The sequence below is a fragment of the Equus caballus genome, chromosome 2, assembly GCF_041296265.1.
Source record: "Equus caballus isolate H_3958 breed thoroughbred chromosome 2, TB-T2T, whole genome shotgun sequence".
NCBI lineage: Eukaryota > Metazoa > Chordata > Mammalia > Perissodactyla > Equidae > Equus > Equus caballus.
The window spans coordinates 14,108,444-14,126,538 of NC_091685.1; the positions used below are offsets into that span (position 1 = coordinate 14,108,444).

General features: G+C 50.3%; 1 protein-coding gene and 1 pseudogene across 2 annotated transcripts; one reads left to right on the top strand and one right to left on the bottom strand.

The window, feature by feature from the left end:
* Positions 1–341: 341 nt before the first annotated feature.
* On the bottom strand, positions 342–9,498 carry DMAP1 (DNA methyltransferase 1 associated protein 1). 2 transcript variants are annotated; one of them, XM_023631427.2, is made up of 11 exons: positions 9,421–9,498; positions 9,055–9,203; positions 8,423–8,514; positions 7,963–8,158; positions 2,483–2,641; positions 2,204–2,371; positions 1,744–1,929; positions 1,516–1,587; positions 1,133–1,205; positions 690–985; positions 342–456 (listed from the first exon to the last, which is right to left on the bottom strand). In XM_023631427.2, exons 2-11 carry the CDS (start codon positions 9,157–9,159, stop codon positions 397–399), a joined length of 1,407 nt encoding a protein of 468 aa, XP_023487195.1. In that variant the 5' UTR covers positions 9,160–9,203; positions 9,421–9,498; the 3' UTR covers positions 342–396. The 2 variants fall into 2 exon arrangements, with proteins under 2 accessions (XP_023487195.1, XP_023487192.1); XM_023631424.2 differs by having other exon boundaries at positions 9,383–9,480.
* Positions 9,499–11,754: 2,256 nt separating this feature from the next.
* LOC111770272 (barrier-to-autointegration factor pseudogene) lies at positions 11,755–13,108 on the top strand (annotated as a pseudogene).
* The last annotated feature ends 4,987 nt before the right edge of the window (positions 13,109–18,095 follow it).

Below are 18,095 nucleotides of genomic sequence, written 5' to 3' on the forward strand. Positions count from 1 at the left end.
CAGTGCAGCTAGTGCTGACTGAAGCAGCTAGTGCTGACTGGAGCAGCTGTGAGACCCTCAATGAATATGCACAGGGACTGTCTGTGCACGAAGTTATGTTTGAAGCTGTGGGTATCTGAGACCACTGCTACGTGTGGACCATCTTGAGTGTAGGACCACTGGTGTTCCCCGGTACAGGTGTTTGGGCAAAACTGGCAGTAGTTAGTGATTAGAGGGCTGCTAGGGCCTCTAGGCAGGCAAGCCCCCATGCCACCCCCATGGAGTGGGTGTAGTGCTCCCTCCTGCCCACCCTCCCAGCAAGGGGCATCAGAAGTGGTGGGAAGGAAAAGGAAGCAGCCCAGTCCAACTCAGCAGCTCTATTTACACAGCAGCATCACCCACATCCTTTGTGGCCTCTTACGGCTTCTTGGCTTTCTTCACAGAAGAGGAGCTGGAGGCCGATTCCCGTCGCTTCCTCTGAGGAGACAGAGAAGGTGTGGAGGTCAGTGGCCCGAGACCTGATTCAGACTTGGTTTCACACTCTCAGGAAGGTGATGCCCACTGGCCACCCACTGCTACTCTCAGTCTCAGAACCTCTCAGAGTGACGACTCCTGTCACGGGCACTAAAGGGAGCAGAGCATATACACACATGTGCGTGTGCTCACATGCAGGGCCAGCTCATGTTCTCCCAGCCTGTCCAGGCTCTTACCGAATTGGGCGTGAGGGGTGCGCCCACCACATCAATGATGGTGTCCTTGGTGGGATCAGGGCCAAGACCAGGTTCAGCTACTGCTGGCTCCGCAGAGGCCGGGGCTGGGCCTGACGCTGGTGTGGCAGGGCCCCCCAGCACGCCAGCGCGGGCCAGTGCCTCGTGACGGTGCCGCAGCATCTGTAGCTCATACTCGCAGTTGGCGCAGGCCTGCTTGAGCTCATAGAGCAGCACCAGGTCACTCCGCAGCTCATTGAACATGTGCACCAGCTCCTCTGTGGGTGTTGGGCTCAGCTCTGCAGGTGGGTGGGTGGAAGGCACAGGGGCAAAGCCAGAATGTGGTGGAGGGCCAGCACCAGGAACTGCCCTCCCCCTGCCCAGCCTTCATCCACAGCCTCCGATGGGTACATCCTGTGGAGGTGGAGCCCATTCCCCACACTCACCCACGCCAAGCTCCAGCAGCATCTGTTCCAGGGCCTTGATCTTCTTCTGCCCCACAGAGCTTGGCAGCTTCATCTGCAATGACCCAGGCAGCTAAGCCCTCTCCCCCACAAGTGGCTTAGGATGAAGGGGACTAAATCAGTTGGGGAGTGGTAGAGATGTTAGCCCCTGGAGACAGCTCTGAGTCAGAAAAGGAAATAGCCAGCAGGTGGAATACAGTGAAAGCTGTGACCTCAGCCTGGCCACATCCCCCTGAGAGCCTAGTGAGGCCACCTCTCTCTGCAGCTCATGACACAACATCTCCTACTGCACCAGCCCCATGGCCTATAGCATTCGGGCTCCAGAGCCCAGGGCCCAAACATGTTGATGGAGGTGACTCACGTACCCGCTGGCTCCGCAGTGTGACACCTGCAGACTTGAAGTCTGGAAACTTGATGCCTGCAGTCTCAGGAACAGCCTGGAGGAGAAAGTTATAGAGACCAAGGTGTCACGGGAGAGGCCCAGTGTTAGTCCCAGCACCCTGCCAGCTCTGGATGCCTCAGAGCCCTTCTCTACGGGTCCCCTGTACCAGGCAACCCCTCCCTGCTGAGCTGGGCTGACTTAGTCTCCACACCGGCTTCTCAGCCTCCTTCTTCTGGGGTAGCTTCTTCTTGGGGGCCTTGCGTTCCGTGCGCCGCTGCTCTGCAGTGGTGTCTGCCGCTGTTATCAGCTTCTGCAGGTCCTGACTGCGCTTCTCCCGCTCCTTCTTCCGGGCCTCGATCTTGCGCAGCTCCTGTAGCAGGTACTCCTCCTCTGCCACCTGGGAAAGTGAGAGATGCTGAGAAGTGTGTGAGGGCACGTCGGGGAGTGAGGGTAGACAGGGAGATGAAGGGGTGCTGGGCCATCTGTGAAGGAATCCAAGACGTAAAGGATCATAAGGGAGGTGAAGGGCTATGGAGGGCAGGGAGGGTGGCCAGTGAGAGGTAGGATGGGGGTGGGGGTGTGGGGAGGCATGCAGGTACCAGTGGGAGGTAAGGGGACTTGGGGGAGGGAGTTGAGGGCACGGAGGAGAGTTTGTGGGGCTCAGGGCTGACCTGCTCTGGGGTCCGGTTGTAGAGACGCTCCAGCTGTTCCTTCCGCCGTCGCTCATGCCCAGCATCAAATACTGGTATTTTGAGGTCTGTGCCTGGCACGGCCCGCACGTTGGCAAGCTTGGCACAGATGTGGTAGTACCGCTCCTTCAAGTCCTCCACAGAACGTTTCTGAGGATAAAGACAAAGGGGAAGGGAGGAATGAACGCTCAGAGGCACGTGAAAGGGACGGCATGAAGGCAGCTGGTCTGCCACACATGCAACTGCACAACACCGGCTCACCTTGAACTGCTGGTGGTCATACCGGTCATGGATAACTACAAAACGTAGGTCAAAGCGGCGGCTGAGGTCAAACAGGTGGTCAGTTTCTGCCTTAGTCCAAGCGTCATCATGAAGATAAAGCTGATACTCCTGCTCTGAATACACGGGCACCTGCACAGTCTACTGGCACAGAGGGAGAGAGTTGGGGCATGCCCACGTCATGTCATGTCCAGCAGGCTCCTCCAGAGCCCCTCCTGTTTATTGCCAGTCCCTGTGCTAGAAAAAGCAAAACCTCTGCCTGGAGCCCTGCACAGGGCAGCCTGGAGATGATGTTTCCTGAGTGAAGAAAGAAACTTTCTGCCTGACCAGAGGCCCTGGCAGGCTCTAGGACTGCAGCCTGCCTCTGTATTTACTCCAGGAGCAACTTCACCATGTCTTCAGCTCCAGAGCCTCAGTAACAGGACATATGCTCCTGCCCCTATCGTTAAGGTGAGGGGCCCACATGTAAGCGCTTCTGTGGAGTCCAAAGGTCAACTTCGGAGAAGGGCAGAAGGATAAATACAGGAGAAAGGCTGGGGATCCCCTAGTCCATGGAACACTTGTCTGAAGCATTCCTGCCACCCAGTGGTGACAGTGAGACTTGCAGCTCCCCCAGAGCTGGCTAAGGTCACATCTCTTAGAGAGAAGGCACCTGAATCCTACCCCCAACATATGCACCCATGCCCTTGCCTCCCCTCTCCCACACTCTGTCCCCCAGACCTCCCTCAGGGACAAAGAGCACCACCACCAGCCGGGTATGTCAGGCAGAGACCCCAAGACAGAGTCAATGCTAGTCTGGACCAGGGAAGTTCCTCTTCTCCATCAAAGACCACACTGGCTCTGAATCTGCTCTCAAGATGCTTATTTCTTGCTGCCTCTTGGATATCTCCAACTGCAGGTCCCATATACACCTCAACTTAATATATGTTCAGGTGACAGATGTTAACTAGACTCATTGTGGTGATCATTTCACAACATATACAAATATTGGATCATTATGTTGTACGCCTGAAACTAATAATAACATTCTATGTCAATTACACCTCAATAAAAAATAAACTTCATATGTTCAGTACTGAGCTCATCACCCTCCCTCAAACATCTGTCTCCTCCAGTCCAGACCTCAGTCAGCATGACCATCACCCAACCAGATGCCCAAGCCAGAAACCTGGGCGGCATCTTTAATTCCCACCTTTACTCTAGACCCACCCCTTCCCCAAATCGTGCCTTTACCTCTGGAATCTCTTATCTCCACTGCTGCATCCCAGTCCAGACCACCACAACCACTTGCTGGATCAGAGAAACAGCCTCCCCACTGGTCTCTCTGCCTCTAAGCAGTTCTCCAGCTGCAGCCAAGATGTGATCTCTCTGAACAGTGCTACTTAAAGGACAGCCTGCAGACCAGTGCTGTTTGCAAACTGCTATGACTGTCTATGGTAAGCAGGGAAACAGAGTAGGCACTTAGAAATCTTTATAACAGTTTTATAGCAATCATACAATGCTGGATCTAATATGAAGAAACAGACTTGTATTTTGTCTTTTCTTGTAGTTTTACTATCTTTATCAGTCTCTGATCGATTGGAAATTTTAAAAAATTCCTGGGGCTGGCCTGGTGTCATAGTGGTTTTTGGGCACTTCGCTTCAGCAGCCTGGGGTTCACAGATTCAGATCCCAGGCATGAACCTACACACCCCTCATCAAGCCATTCTGTAGCAGCATCCCATATACAAAATAGAGGAAGATGGGCACAGATGTTAGCTCAGGGCTAATTTTCCTCAGCAAAAAGAGGAAGATTGGTAATGGATGTCAGCTCAGGGCCACTCTTCCTCACAAAAAAATAAACAAATAAAAACAAAAAACTGTCCTTCAAAGATAATTTGGGAAGCACTGTTCTAGTATATCTGACCATGTTACCCAACCATCCCTATTAAACCCCTCAAAGGCTCCCCACTACCCTAAAAGTGCCTTCTAGGTAATTTGCAAACTCCTCAAGAGCAAGGGTTGCCTGGTTCATTCTTACCTTCAAGGTTCAGCACAGGGCCAGGCACACTAAAGCTATCAATGAATATTTACTGACTCAGTCAATGAACACATGGGTGAATGACCTGGCCTCTCTCTGCAGCCATCGATCTTCACGGACTCTAAGTTCTACCCAAATGACTAGCAGTTTCTGGAACATACCAGGCTCTCCCCCTCAGCCTCTACTGTTCTTGCCTAAAATGCATTCTCACTTCCACATCCCTTCTACCTAGATAACTTCTCATCTTTTTTATCTCTTTCGGGCATCATCTCCTCTGGGAAGTCTCTCTGGTTTCCTAGGCTAGCTTAAATATCCCTCCTATGCATTTCAATTCCATTTAATTAAAAAAAAAATACTCAGGAACTCTGTAGCCAGTCCTGCTCTCAAGGAGCTCACAGCCCAGTGAGAGAGACATTCATTCTTTCAACAAATATTTATCATGGGGGGCCAGTCCCATGGCCAAGTGGTTAAGTTCATCCAATCCAGTTTGGCAGCCTGGGGTTTGCTGGTTTGGATCCTGGGTGTGGACCTACATACTACTCATGAAGCCGTGCTGTGGCAGCATCCCACACAGAAGAACTAGAATGACCTGCAACTAAGATATACAACTATGTACTGGGGCTTTGGGGAGGGGAAAAAAATATCTATTTATCAGGTGTCTGCCAGACCTATGCTGGGGACATGCGGCTGAATAAGAGAAGGGCCTTTTCACAGTCCAAGTGAAAAAATAATTGAGTAAGTATGGCAAGTTTGATGACAAAGGTGTGCCTAGGGTGTAATGAATGACACTGGGGACAAGGGTTGGTCAGGGAAGAGGTAAGTGAGGCCTGGCTCAGTCTTAAGGATAAGCAGAAGTGAACTGGTGAGGGAAGATGGGGGAGAGAATCCAGGGAGAGGGGGCAACACAAACACAGCGATGAAGAGAAAGAGCCTGATGTGTGCAGGCCCGGCAGTCAGGGACATGTGAGGGAAACAGGTAAAGGGAGAGACAGGGAGAGGCATGAACAGAGCCTGAGTCAGCAGAGGCCAGCTGCTGCAGGCCTGTGTCCCCAGCTGAGGGGTCTGGAATCCATCCTGAGGGTGACAGGAGCCAGTAAAGTTAGCTTTAAAGAGAACAGTGATATGGTCACCACCCTCACAGCAATGAGGACAGACGGTGTGAAAGCAGAGCCCGGAGAGCAGCTGGCAGGATTTAGAAACGATCCAGGTGAGAAGCGAAGAAGCCTGGACTGAGGCAGCATCAGGGAAGGGAGAGCAAAGGGCATAGGCTCAAGAGGCCTTAGAGGACAAACCACAGGACTGGGCAACTGGACGTGACAGGGAGGGAAGAGGCTGTCACAGGTGACACCTGTGTCTCTGGCTTGAGCAAAAGAGTAGCTGGGGAGCCACGGACTGAGAACGGGACCCCAGGAATGAGCAGTACTGAAGGGAAGATCATAGTTCCTTTACTCCAACTTCCCTCTCCACCCACAGTCACCACGACCTTTCTAAAACTCGGATCCGACCCTGACGCTACTCTACTCAAAATCTCTCAGTGGCACCCAAAGGCATCAGGGCAAAGCCCAAAATCCTGAGCCTGGCTGGCAAGCCCTGCCTGACCTGGTCGCTGCCACCCTCTTACCTCCTCTCGCACCATGTCCTACCTTGGGCTTTAGGCTTCATCAGCAGGGAAAGGCCCGCAGCAACCCACACATGTGACTGGTTTTTTATTTATGCCTTTGCTCATTCTGTCCCCTCCACCTGAGAAAAGTCACTGCACTCCTTTCCTAATATCACCTGGTAACATCCTCCAAGATTCAACTCAAGCTCGAACTTCTTCAGGAAGCTTCCATGACCTTCAGGTCTTCCCAATATAGCACGTATCCCACCAAACTGTAACTGCCTGTGCCTCCCCAGACCCCCTCCCCAACGATGTGGAGGGTTTCTCGAGGGCAGATGTTGTGTCTGATTCATCTTTGCGTCCTCAATGCCTAGGGCTTGACTTGGCATGCAGCAGTAGTTACTGAATACAAAATGAACATTCTTTTGTCTTCACCTAAAATAGTCTCATCCAACCTTCCCTCCTATTGCCTCAAACACCTCACCTCTTGGTTGTCCCTTCTCAACCTTACATCTCCTGCCTCTCTCTCCACTGGACCTGAGAGGCCTAAGGATGGTGGTGAGACGGGGGAAAACCAGGTTTGGGGCATGGGGGAGAATGATGGGGCACACGTGGATGTGCTGAGTGTGAGAAGCCTGGGAGCCATCTGGGGGAGGTGTCCGGGGCAGCTGGCTATCCTGGGCTGAGGGGAAAGAAGTCAGGACTGGGAGTCCTGGGTTCAAGCTGCTAGTGCTTTCAGGCTTGAAGTCTAGGCTGCTCCAGGCTGTAGGGACTGTGAGGCCATATTGTATGGTGGCTTAAACAGTGGCCGAGGAAATCCTAGCCGGGCCCAGCTCTGCCTCTCCCGGGCTGGGTGAGTCTGGGTAAGGCTTTCTCTGTGTGAGCTTCAGTAATCTAGACCAGAGATAATCCAGTTTAGACTGGGGTGCTGGCACAGAGGATGAAGGACATAGGCAGATGTGATCTGTTATGGAAACAGAACAAGCAGGACTCAACGATTAGATTTATCACTGAGGTCTAGTTCAAATGCCGCCTTCCCAGAGAGCCCTCTGTGACCACCCTATCTAAAGGAGGCCTACCCTACACCTGCAAGTTCACTCTTTATCTCGTTTCATATCCCATTCATATCCTGCTTTCACTTTATTGATGGTTCCTACCTGAAAGAAGCCAATTTATTTGCTTACATGTTTGTTATCTGTTGTCTCCTACCTTCTTTGTCCCATTGCTGACTGAAATAATTGAGAGCTAAGGAGAAGCTAAATTAAGGATGATTCCCAAGTTTCTGGTTTGGGCAACTGGGTGGACAGTGGTGCCACTGACTGACATGGGGAACAGGTTTGGGGTGGAGAATAGAAGGAAGATTAGGAGTTCTGCTCAAGGGGACCTACCTGATCTGAAGTACCTGTGGGGCCTTCAGGGAGAGACATTAAGTAAACGATTGGATAGGTGGGAACTAGTGCTCTGGAGTGGAGATAGTCAGTTGGGGTCACTGGCACAGAGAGGGAAACTGAAGCCACAGGGTAAATGAGACACAGGGAGAGAGTACAGAGTGAGAAGAGTAGAGCAGCTAGGATACAGCTCTGAGAAACAGTGACATTTGAAGGCCCAAGAGAAGCCACCAAAACCCAGATCAGGTCCAGCAAAGGACAGGATCCCACAGGCAGAAAAGACTCACAGAGTCCCACCCTGCAGGTATTTGCCATGAGGACTGAGTGGGTAACCATGGTTGGGACAAAGGCCTGAGCATGTCTCTGGAGCCAACCCTAGGAGACTGGAGAGCTCACGCAAGTAGGTCAGAGCAGGTGGGCAACCTTGGCCTATGTCCAAATGGTGGTGGCTCACCTTATTGAACCTGGCGAAGGGGTAGTCCTTGCCCTCCTCAGCTGCCCGTCGCCAGTGGAAGAACATAGCTCCATCCTTGCGGGCTGGGTTGGTGAATGGCATCCACTTCCAGGGCCGCACCTTCTTGGAGCCCAACTTGGCCTTCACTGTGCGGTAGCCTTGGCCAGTGTCACTGGGTAGCAGTGGCGGTGCATCCCTGGCAGCAGGGTTTAGGGAGGTGAGAGGTTAGAGTCAGAAGGTGTGGAGAGAGCCTTTGGGCCCAGGTTGCTGGTCTACCCTGGAGCAAGGAAGTCATGTCCTGGAGCAAGAGATATGAGTTCCTCCTGCATCCTACTAAACAAGCAGGAACCCTGGCTGGGGAGGGAAAGCGGGGAAAGAATTAGCAGAGAAAACTAGGAGTTAGGGACATGCGGGTAGGTCAGGGACCAGAGCATGCGGGACCTGGGATTCTAATACTTGCTTCTTGTCAGAGTAGAGCAGTGCATAGACCTCCCGGTGCATGCCCTCGGGCCTCTTGAAGGTCAGTGTCTCCGAGGACTTCTTGGACTTTTTCTGAGGAGGGAAACCATAGGAGAGGAACCACGGCCTAGACTCCCTTCCCTGAAAATTCTTTAGCCCAGCTCAACCCCTGAACAAACCAGCACCTACAGGTACAATGACACACTATGAAGGCAGAGAAACCCACTCACCAGGGCACCCCGACTCTGAGCAGGTCATTCCCCTCCCCACCCCCACTTCAGCTGGGTAGATTCCCCCACCTGTCAGAGTAGAGGACACTTTTCCACCATCTCTCAGAATGTCACACCAACTAGATACCTACCCCCCACCCCCACTATCCTACAAGTGTCACGCTGTCTGAGTCCTCTCTTCTCCTACAAGTGTCAGACCTGCTTGGTCCCCACCATCTCCCACAGGTGTCCCTCCTCTGTCCCAGCTCAAGGTGACACATATTCTCGGTCCCGTTCTGTCACACCTTTGACAGCCCATCTCCCTAGAAGTGCAGCACCCCATCATCACCTCCCCCGTCTCTTCCGTTGTCACTCCTCCCCATCACTTCACTCCCGCTACCCAACGCTCTCAAACGCCCGCTACCTTGTCCGGGTTGATAATGTCCTTCTTGCTGATGGTCCCGGAGGCTGCATCCCCTTCTGGACCCCCGAGTTCTAGAATGTCTCGCACATCCGCGCCCGTAGCCATCGCGCCCAAGAGATGGGGAGCGCCCCGAGGTCAAGGGTCAGTGCCTGAGGAAGGACCAGGCTCAGATCAGGGGTGGAGCCACTTCAGCCCCAGGTGGGGGCGGGGCGAAGAGGCGGGCCGCGAGGAGAAGGTGGCGCAGTTCAGGGCGGGGTTCCGCCTGTGTCCCGCCGCTCAGGTCTCCCTAACGGCCCCATCTGCCTGCGAACCCCCAGCGCCTCCGCACCTGGACTCCCTGACTGCGGGCCCGCCGCTCCCCTATACCTGCAAAGCCGCGGACAGAAACTTCCGGCCGTGCGCTTTAGAAATGTGGCCGACGCGAACACTTCCGGTCTGTGCTGCGCGGAAATGGAGCCGGCTGGCAACCCAGCGTGAAAGCTACTGCCGGCGCGGAGCCTGTCACAGTCCTAGGCTCCCATGAGCCCGCCGTGACCGTCCACTGCCTGTTTTCTGGCATTTTCCGTCTACGTTGCTGCGTTGCCTTTCGGTCAATGAAAACAGAGCAGAGCTTTGGATCTTGGTAGTCGCGTACTTTCTCTGAACCCGCTTCTCATTTGTAAAATGAAAACTAACGGGACCTGCTTAAATGATGTACTGACAATCCGTGTAAAACATTAGCAAGGTGCCTGGCACATTTAATGTTTTTGTTAAATGAATTAGTGATATTAATCGCCCCTGCTCATTAAGTGCTAAGTATGTACCAGGCACAGTGCTAAGCGTTTGAGATGAAGAGATTAACTAGACAAGGCGGAGCTTCCCGGGGGGCTGCCAAGATGGGGTGAGGTCTGGACTCCCGTGCGCCTACTCAGATGGGGGTGTCTGTGGGTCAGGGCCTCGCGGGGCTCGCCTGGAGCCCAGCTTCCTGGAACTTAACTAGTCCGGGAGCCAACTGCACTAGGGTGGGTTACAAAGAGGCCCAAGAACACAGCCCCAAGCAATGAGCAGCTGGAAGAAGTAGCCCTCAGGGGAAGAAACTTGCTGATCTCCCTGGAGAGAGAGACTTCTAGAACAGGAGGTCCTGAGCAAGGGCAGAAGGGGCTTGGGAAGCAGCTCCCAATTTCAGCCTCTGCGAACCAGCCTGCAAACGTGGAGGACACGTGGGCATTGAGCGTGGGGATGGCCTGGGACTTGTTAAGGCATTAAGGAGACCAGACCCCAAACCAAGGCTGCCACAGATCCCAGCAGGGACTAGAGGAGCGTTACAGCCCACACAAGTTAGCTCTCAGTCTTGTAGCCTGTTCAGGTTTGGAGGGGATGGGGACACGGCAACTTCAGCCACAAGCTAGACCCCAAAACTTTGGAGAACTGGGCCTGGAGGTCCAAACCTTGCCCTGTGTCTGAGGCCTGATTCCTAGGTGACTCCTCTGAACTTCACACAGTTTCTGTAGAAGCCAGAGTCTTGCAGCAGAAATTGCCCACAGGGTAAGGGAATGGTCCTTGGAGCCAGAAGTGGACAGAGCAGTGGGAGAGGGTCTTGCACCTCTGCCTCAAACACCTGACTCTACTTATAGTTAATTAGTTGTGAAATTATTTCCTTAATATATATATCCCTTGATAGACTCATTTCTGTGAGGACAGGGATCATGGTACATAAATGTATGTATGTGCCAGGCATTGTTCTAGTCTCTGGGGATGCAATGGGAGAATGAGATACAAATATCTCCTGGTGGGGCTTATATCCAGTGGAAGAAGAAACACTGAGCATATAAACAATAAGATAATGTAAGTTTTGATGACAAGAGCTATGAAACAAAATAGGGTACTAGGATGGGGGGTTATTTTATGCAGTGTGGTCAGGGAAGTTTTCTCTGGGGAGCTGAAATCTGAGCTGAGGTTTGAATGATGGAAACAGCCACAGAATACCTGGGGAGGAAAGTCTTCAGACAGGAGGATTAACAAGTGCGAAGTCCCTAAAATGGAAGGAACTCTTATGTTGAAGGGACGTAAAGAGAAAAGGCCAGTGTAGTGGGTGTTGGGTGAGGAAGGGGAGAATAGGAAGACTCGAGACCAGAGATAGGCACTGGGGACCATGGTAAGGAGTCTGGGTTTACCCTAAGGGCAATTGTATGTCCTGTCTTGGCCACACGTGGATTCTATTCCCAGCCTTGGAGTGCCTCTTTAGCTGCTGTCACTGGGAAATCACCCAGGGTGACTGGTCCAGAGCTTCTTATCCCTTGGAACTGAGTCCAGGGAGTGGGGAAAACGAGATGAGAATGAGATGCCTCTCTCTTGGCCCTTCTGGGGAGCCACTGCCCACACTTCCTCTACCAGCCTGTAGGTGGCAATGAGTCCCACTACCAGCCCCAATAGGACCTTGCTCTGCAGCCCTAAGCCCGCTGATCCTCTGGGAGCCCAGCATCCCCTCTGAACAGGCTCTAGCAACTGCAGTGACCTGATGAGGGGCCCGGGAGAAGAACTTCAGGCTGGGGCACTCTGGGGCTGCAGAGCCAACTTTAACGGAGTTTTACTTAATCCTGAGAGCAATATGAAACCATTGAAGGGCGTGGGGGGTGGGGAGCCAGTTGGGAAGAAGGCTGAAGAGAGTCAGATTCATCTTTTAAAAAGATCACTGGTGGCCTGCCAGTGGGGAGGGCGAAGATGGAGGCAGGAGAACCAGGTGGGAGGCAGTGGTAGAGTCAACTAGAACTAGGAACTGATCGGCTGTGAATATAGGAAGCAAAATACAAAAGGGTCCCAGAAGCCCATCACTCCTCAGCCTGTCTATTCACAGTTGAGCCCAGAAATAGTAGACTGGAGCTCCTGCATGCCTGGCCTGGCCCTCTCCTTCCTTTTCTGCTCTCCCTTCCCCCCCTCCCCTCTACCTCCTCACCTTCCTCCCTTCTCCTCACCAAGACTCCTTGAGAGTGGCAGCAGGTCTCCTCATCCTGAGTTCTCCCAGCATGAGGTGAGCATGTGGCCCATTTTCAGGGGCTTCTTAGAAACTGGGAAAAGGGGTGATCAAGGGGAGTGTGTCATTGAGATTGTGCTGTGATCGAGATCCAGGGCATCTCCATCTGACCTGGTCTTGCTCAGGTTAATTATAAAGAACACTTTCCAACTACTAAGGACAAATTTCCCACTTTTTCAGATGGGCAAAGAACATGATTAGGAAAGTCACGGAGGAGGTGCAAAAGCCAAGAACTGTACAGGGAAGCATTTGGCCTCACTGGTATGCAAAGAAATGAAAAATTGCAAACTCTAATGAGATACCATTTTCTTCCTGTCAGGTAAAACTTTAAAATAATTGTGATACCCACTCTTGACGAGGACGTGGAAGAAACAGGCACCAGCCTACACTGTTGGTGGGAATGCAAATTGATTCCATTTTGTTCATTAGTTCATTCAACTAATATTCAACCAACATTCAACCAACTGTTTAGCACTTACTGTAAGCCACTTAGATCTCCAGCAGGACTGGGCTAGGCCCTAGTTATACAGCCATACAGAAGACAAACGTGAGCACAGCCTTCAGCTGGTACATCTAAGAATCGTGCACTCGATCGTATGAAAGCTATACCTCAATAAAAGAAACAAGTAGATGGGCACTAAAGCTGCCGATTAGGCCTGATCAAGATGACAGCTCCCCAAAGCATGGAGACCACGTGGCAGAGCCCCTGGGGGAAAGGCCAGTGGGGAGCTGGCCGAGACTGGCAAAGTCCAGGGCAAGAAACTGGAGGACAGGGCCTTTGACAAGGCCTATGTGGTCCCTGGCCAGTTTTCGGCGCTGAAGAATGATGAAGACTTCTTCTGGGAATAGCTGAAGGACTTAGGTAGCACCAACATCAAGCAGTCCCAGGGCTGCTTCGGGTGCCTTCGAGAGTGGAGCAATGCCTTCCTGTGATGCTCTCTGCGGAGCCCCCAATCCCTAACCCCAGCACTGCATCTCCAGAGCTTGCAGCTGAGTGGAGACTCCTCCCCCGTCCTCCACAAAGGAAAATACTGCTGTGGTCATACTCACCTCTAATGTACTCCAGGGCATTTGGGGATTTCTTTCCCCTCGCCCTTTCAACTTTTTTGGATTCTCACTCTTGCATGCATCTCCCTTCTCCTTCCCCTGCCAGTTGCATGTCGACAGTTACCAGCTTTCCTGGGTGGATTCCTGGCCTCTTCCCTCCCCCCCACTCTCACCTCTCTGGTCTGTTTTACGCCATTTGGCTCCTTTGGTTTTTTTCGGCAGAACAGACTTCCCAGCTGCCAGAACTGTGAGCAATAAGTTTCTGTGGTTGAAGCCACCCAGTCTATAGTATTTCTGTTATAGCAGCTCAAACTAAGACGTCTTTTTTCTTTTAAATACATTTTGTAATTTTTATTTAGTGAACCAATCCTTCTAACGTCTGGAGTCTCTTACACACTTCTTTGCAGGTCAGTTCTTTTGCTTTCCCAAACCAACTAAATAAATAAAAATTTAAGTACGAGACAAGATGCCACCCCTTGAACCACTCACCTCAGAGAAAGTGTTACAAAGCTCGGTGTCCTCTTTGGTTTTGGTGGCCACACGTCCCACCTTTGGATATGCTGCCCTGACCCATTTACCAGGTGTGACCTATAAATTTAGAGAGGGGCCTGGCTCAAAAAGGGCTCCTACAGTAGGGCCAGGTTGCAGTACAAGCTGTGACGCCACTTGGGCCTGATCTTTCAACAGACCCAATGGTTTTGGAAGTATTTTGTGACAAAGATCTTATATATACCTTCCGGCCATCCCAAGGGGAGAATCACAGCACAGGCACCCAAGATTCTGAAGTCAGGCCATGATCGCACCTGCAAAGGACTGGAAAGCAGTTCTGGCTTACAACTGATAGAAATCGGATGCCTGACCAGGAGACACCAACCAACTCAGAGTCTGGAACTGCCCAACATGAACTGAGACTCATCCGATTCGACGAACCATAAAGTTGGGGATGCAAGTCAGCAGTCCATGATGAAATGTCAGGGGTATATAACCTTTCTTTTTTCTATTGTAAATACTTAACAACTATAAATTTCACCCAAATCACTGCCTTAGCTGCATCCTGCAAATTATGTTACATCTTCACTATCATTCTAATCTCCCTCGTGATTGCTTCTTTGGTCCATGGATTACTTAGAACTATGTTGCTTAATTTCCAAATATTTGGGAGTTTTCGAGGTACCTTATAATTATTGATATCTAGTTTAATTCCATGGGGGTTAGAGAACATATTCTATATGATTTCAATCCTTTCAAACGTATTGAGACTTGTTTTATGGCCCAGCATGTGGTACATTGGTGAACATACCACATGTACTTGAAAGGAATGTGTATCCTGCACTCGTTTAATATAGAATTCTGTAAATATCAATTAGGTCAAGGTTTTTAAACCTCCAACTCATCAAGGATTTTAAAATCTCCAACTACGATTGTGGAATCGTCTATTTCTTCCTTTAATTCTGTCAATTTTTGCTTCACATACTTTGAAGCTCTGTCATTAGGCAGACACACATTTATAATTCTTATATCTCCCTGGTGAATTGACCCTTCGTCATTATGAAATATCTCTCTTTATCTCTGGCAGTAGTCTTTGTCTGGAAGTGTACTTTATCTGATATTGTAGCCACTCCAGCCTTTGCTGGCTTACTGTTTGCGTAGTATATCTTTTTCCTTCCATTTTCTTTCATCTTTTTTTGTATGTTTACACTTAAAGTACCTCTCTTCTATACAGTAGATATTTGAATTTTGCTTTTTTTAATCCGCGTGAACAATCTCTACCTCTTGAGACCATAGGTGTTGGTTGAGGGGTGGGTGGCAAAAGAGAACATGCTCAGGCTGGGTCTCGTTTGGTTCTTTTGGGATTTTTTTTTTTTTTTTTTTGCTTTTTCTCCCCAAGTCCTGCCAGTACTTAGGTGTATATTTTTAGTTGTGGGCCCTTGTACTTGCAGCACGTGGGACACCACCTCAACATGGCCATGTCTGTAACCGAAAGTTCGGTCTCTGAACCCAATGCCAATCCAAATAACGAGAACAGAGACTTGAGTGGAAGAGGAAAGGTTTTTACTATGCCAGGCACGGGGAGAAAAGCAAGGGCTCATGCCTGAAAAATTGCTAGCTCCCCGATGAGGAATGGGTAGGGATTTTTATTTGGGGTCTTGGGTAGGGGAGGCGGTGCATGTAACTGTGCAGGCTGGCGTTTTCCCACCAGCCTGCGTTTGGCCTTGAGTGGCTGCTTGCAGCAAAGGGGGGCGGGGGGGGCGGGGGGGAGGGCGGGGGGGGGGGCGGGGCGGGTGAGATAGGAGGATGGCAGGTGGGCATCCTTCGCCGTTGTAGATTGTTTCGTCTTCCTGTTTGAGGCGGGTTCCAGTGCCGGGAGTGAGGAGTTGAGGTCTGGAAGCCTCCGCTCCTTGATGCTCTTGAGACAGCGGCTTTCCTGGCAAACTCAAGGACACATGATTAGCTAAACTTTAGTGTGCCTCCAACTCCAGGCACCTGGGCTTTGAACAATTTGTAACTCCCATTTAGTTGTAAAGCTCAAGGAGTCCAAGTTTAAAGAAACAGGTATTTACATATGAGTGGAGCTAGAGAAGCAGGAAAGGGGGGTGGGTTTTAGTTTTAAGCCCATATACGCTGGGTTCAATGTGGGGAACTGATATCAAGGCTGATGTTAAGAGCCTGTAACATGTCCACGCCCAGGATCCAAACCGGCAAAATCGACGGCCGCTGAAGCGGAGCGTGCAAACCCAGCCACTCAGCCACGGGGCCGGCCCCAGGCCTGGTCTCGTTTGTATCCTTCTACTTAAGGATGAAGCTTTGGACACTACAGGCTTCATGGTGGATCAAATAGTTTGCAGGTTATATCGGGCAGTTCAGTTTGCAGGGCCGCCTGGTTGTCCCATGGACAAGGATTCAGTCTCTTTCAGGGCCCAGTAGTGAGATAAAGCTGTTTCTCAAACGGAGATCAGTTCTTTGCCAAACTAGGCCTGGCCTTCTTCATAAGTCCCAGGAGCTTCTCCTGCAGTATTCCTCATGGGCTTGCTGTAGACTCCGTCAGCGTGGTGATCTCAGCATGATTGGATCTGGTGGCCCATGACGACCAAGTGGCCTAACTACTTACACTGCAGCCTAGACAACTGGATAGTTTTCCTTGTGCTCTGGATTCCTCTCAAAGCTGACAGCCTTTCAGGTCACTTAGTAAATGAGTAGGGTGCAAGACACCCAAATATGATGTATGTCCCCTCAAAAATCCAAGAAGACCACCAAGAACCATATTTCAACGAATCTGAGACACTATCAACTGAAAGTTGCGCCTTCATTTATGTTCCACTATGAAGAATTTTTAAAACACTGTCAATTAAACTGTAATATACTTTTGATTTTAAGATGAATTCTCATTTCAGAGATGTTAAAATGTGGGGGGAAACATTGTGAACGTACTAAATGCCACCAAATTGTTCACTTAAGAATGGTTAATTTGGGGCTGGCCCGGTCGTGTAGTGGTTAAGTTCATGCGCTCCACTTTGGCAGCCCAGGGTTCACTGGTTTGGATTGCAGGCACAGACCTACACACCACTCATCAAGCAATGGTGTGGCAGCATCCCACATACAAAATAGAGGAAGTTGGCACAGATGTTAGCTCAGGGACAATCTTCCTCAAGCAAAAAGAGAAAGATTGGCAAAAGATGTTAGCTCAGAGACAATCTTCCTCACCAAAAAAAAATAATAAAATAAAATGGTTAATGTTATGTTATGTGAATTTTACTTCAATAAATTTTTTTAAAATGTGAATCAATAAAATGGTATTCTGCCTCTTTCATATTGTAGGCGGGTGTAAGGTGAAGCAACTTGTACTTAAGAGAGGACATTGTGACACCCCCTAGAACACTGGACCTCCAGAAACATCACTGAGATGTGTTTTCATGGGGTTTACCTTATTTCATTGAATCTAAGAAGCTTTGATTCTGGCACATTCTTGATTTACTAGAAGGTGTCAACATAAGGCTTTCACAGAACTGTGTCACTATTTCCTCTTGCTGACAAGGAATGTCAGAAGTCACTCATTAGCCTCAGCAGGGGAAGAGGAACCACTTCTGCTGGCAAGGGAGGCTCAGAGGGGTGGGATTTGGGATGCTCTGAGTCATCTGAATGCTTTCTTTTCTGGTCAACACTCCAACATTCATGCAAGAGTCCTGGCAAAGCTGCGATTTCACTGGCATTGCACTCCAGTCATTCTCAGCATCACACTCTGAGTTTGATTTTTATAATCAGCCCCATGACTGCAAGAGATAAATTATTTTGATCATAAACATTAGAAAGTCAATGGTTTAGGACTTGCCTTGAGCCAAAATTTTAGGGCATTGAGCTTGACATTCTTTTTCTTTACTCTATCCAGAAAGACACCCTCCTCACTGTAGTTCACAGATCCCTTCTGCCTTCCATCCTGTTCTGCGGCAGAGGCCATTTGTTTCCCTAAAGCTTTGCCTTCAATCCGTCTTGCATTCAGATGATAGCCGATTGCCCGTGATAATCTGTTAGCGGCAGGCAAAGGGCTGCCTTTGGTAGTAGCTGCATTTTCTCTGCCCAAAAGTAAATACCAAATTCATGCCTGCTCTGATACCAATTTCTTTATCAGTTAAAGCTCATAGTTCTTAGTTACATTTTCTAGTAAAAACAGGTAGCCAAAATTGTTCCAAGAATTAGAAAACTGAATAGAGCAATAACCACAGAAAAACTAAAAATATTGTTATTGAGCTACAATTTTAAAAGATAACAGGCTGAAAATTATAAATAAGTGAGTTGTAGTTGACCTTCAAGAAACAGATCATGGGGCTGGCTCCGTGGCCGAGTGGTTAAGCTCGCGCGCTCCACTGCGGCGGCCCAGGGTTCAGATCTTGGGCGCGGACATGGCACTGCTCATGAGGCCACGTTGAGGTGGCGTCCCACATCCCATAACTAGAAGGACGTGCAACTAAGATATACAACTGTGTACGGG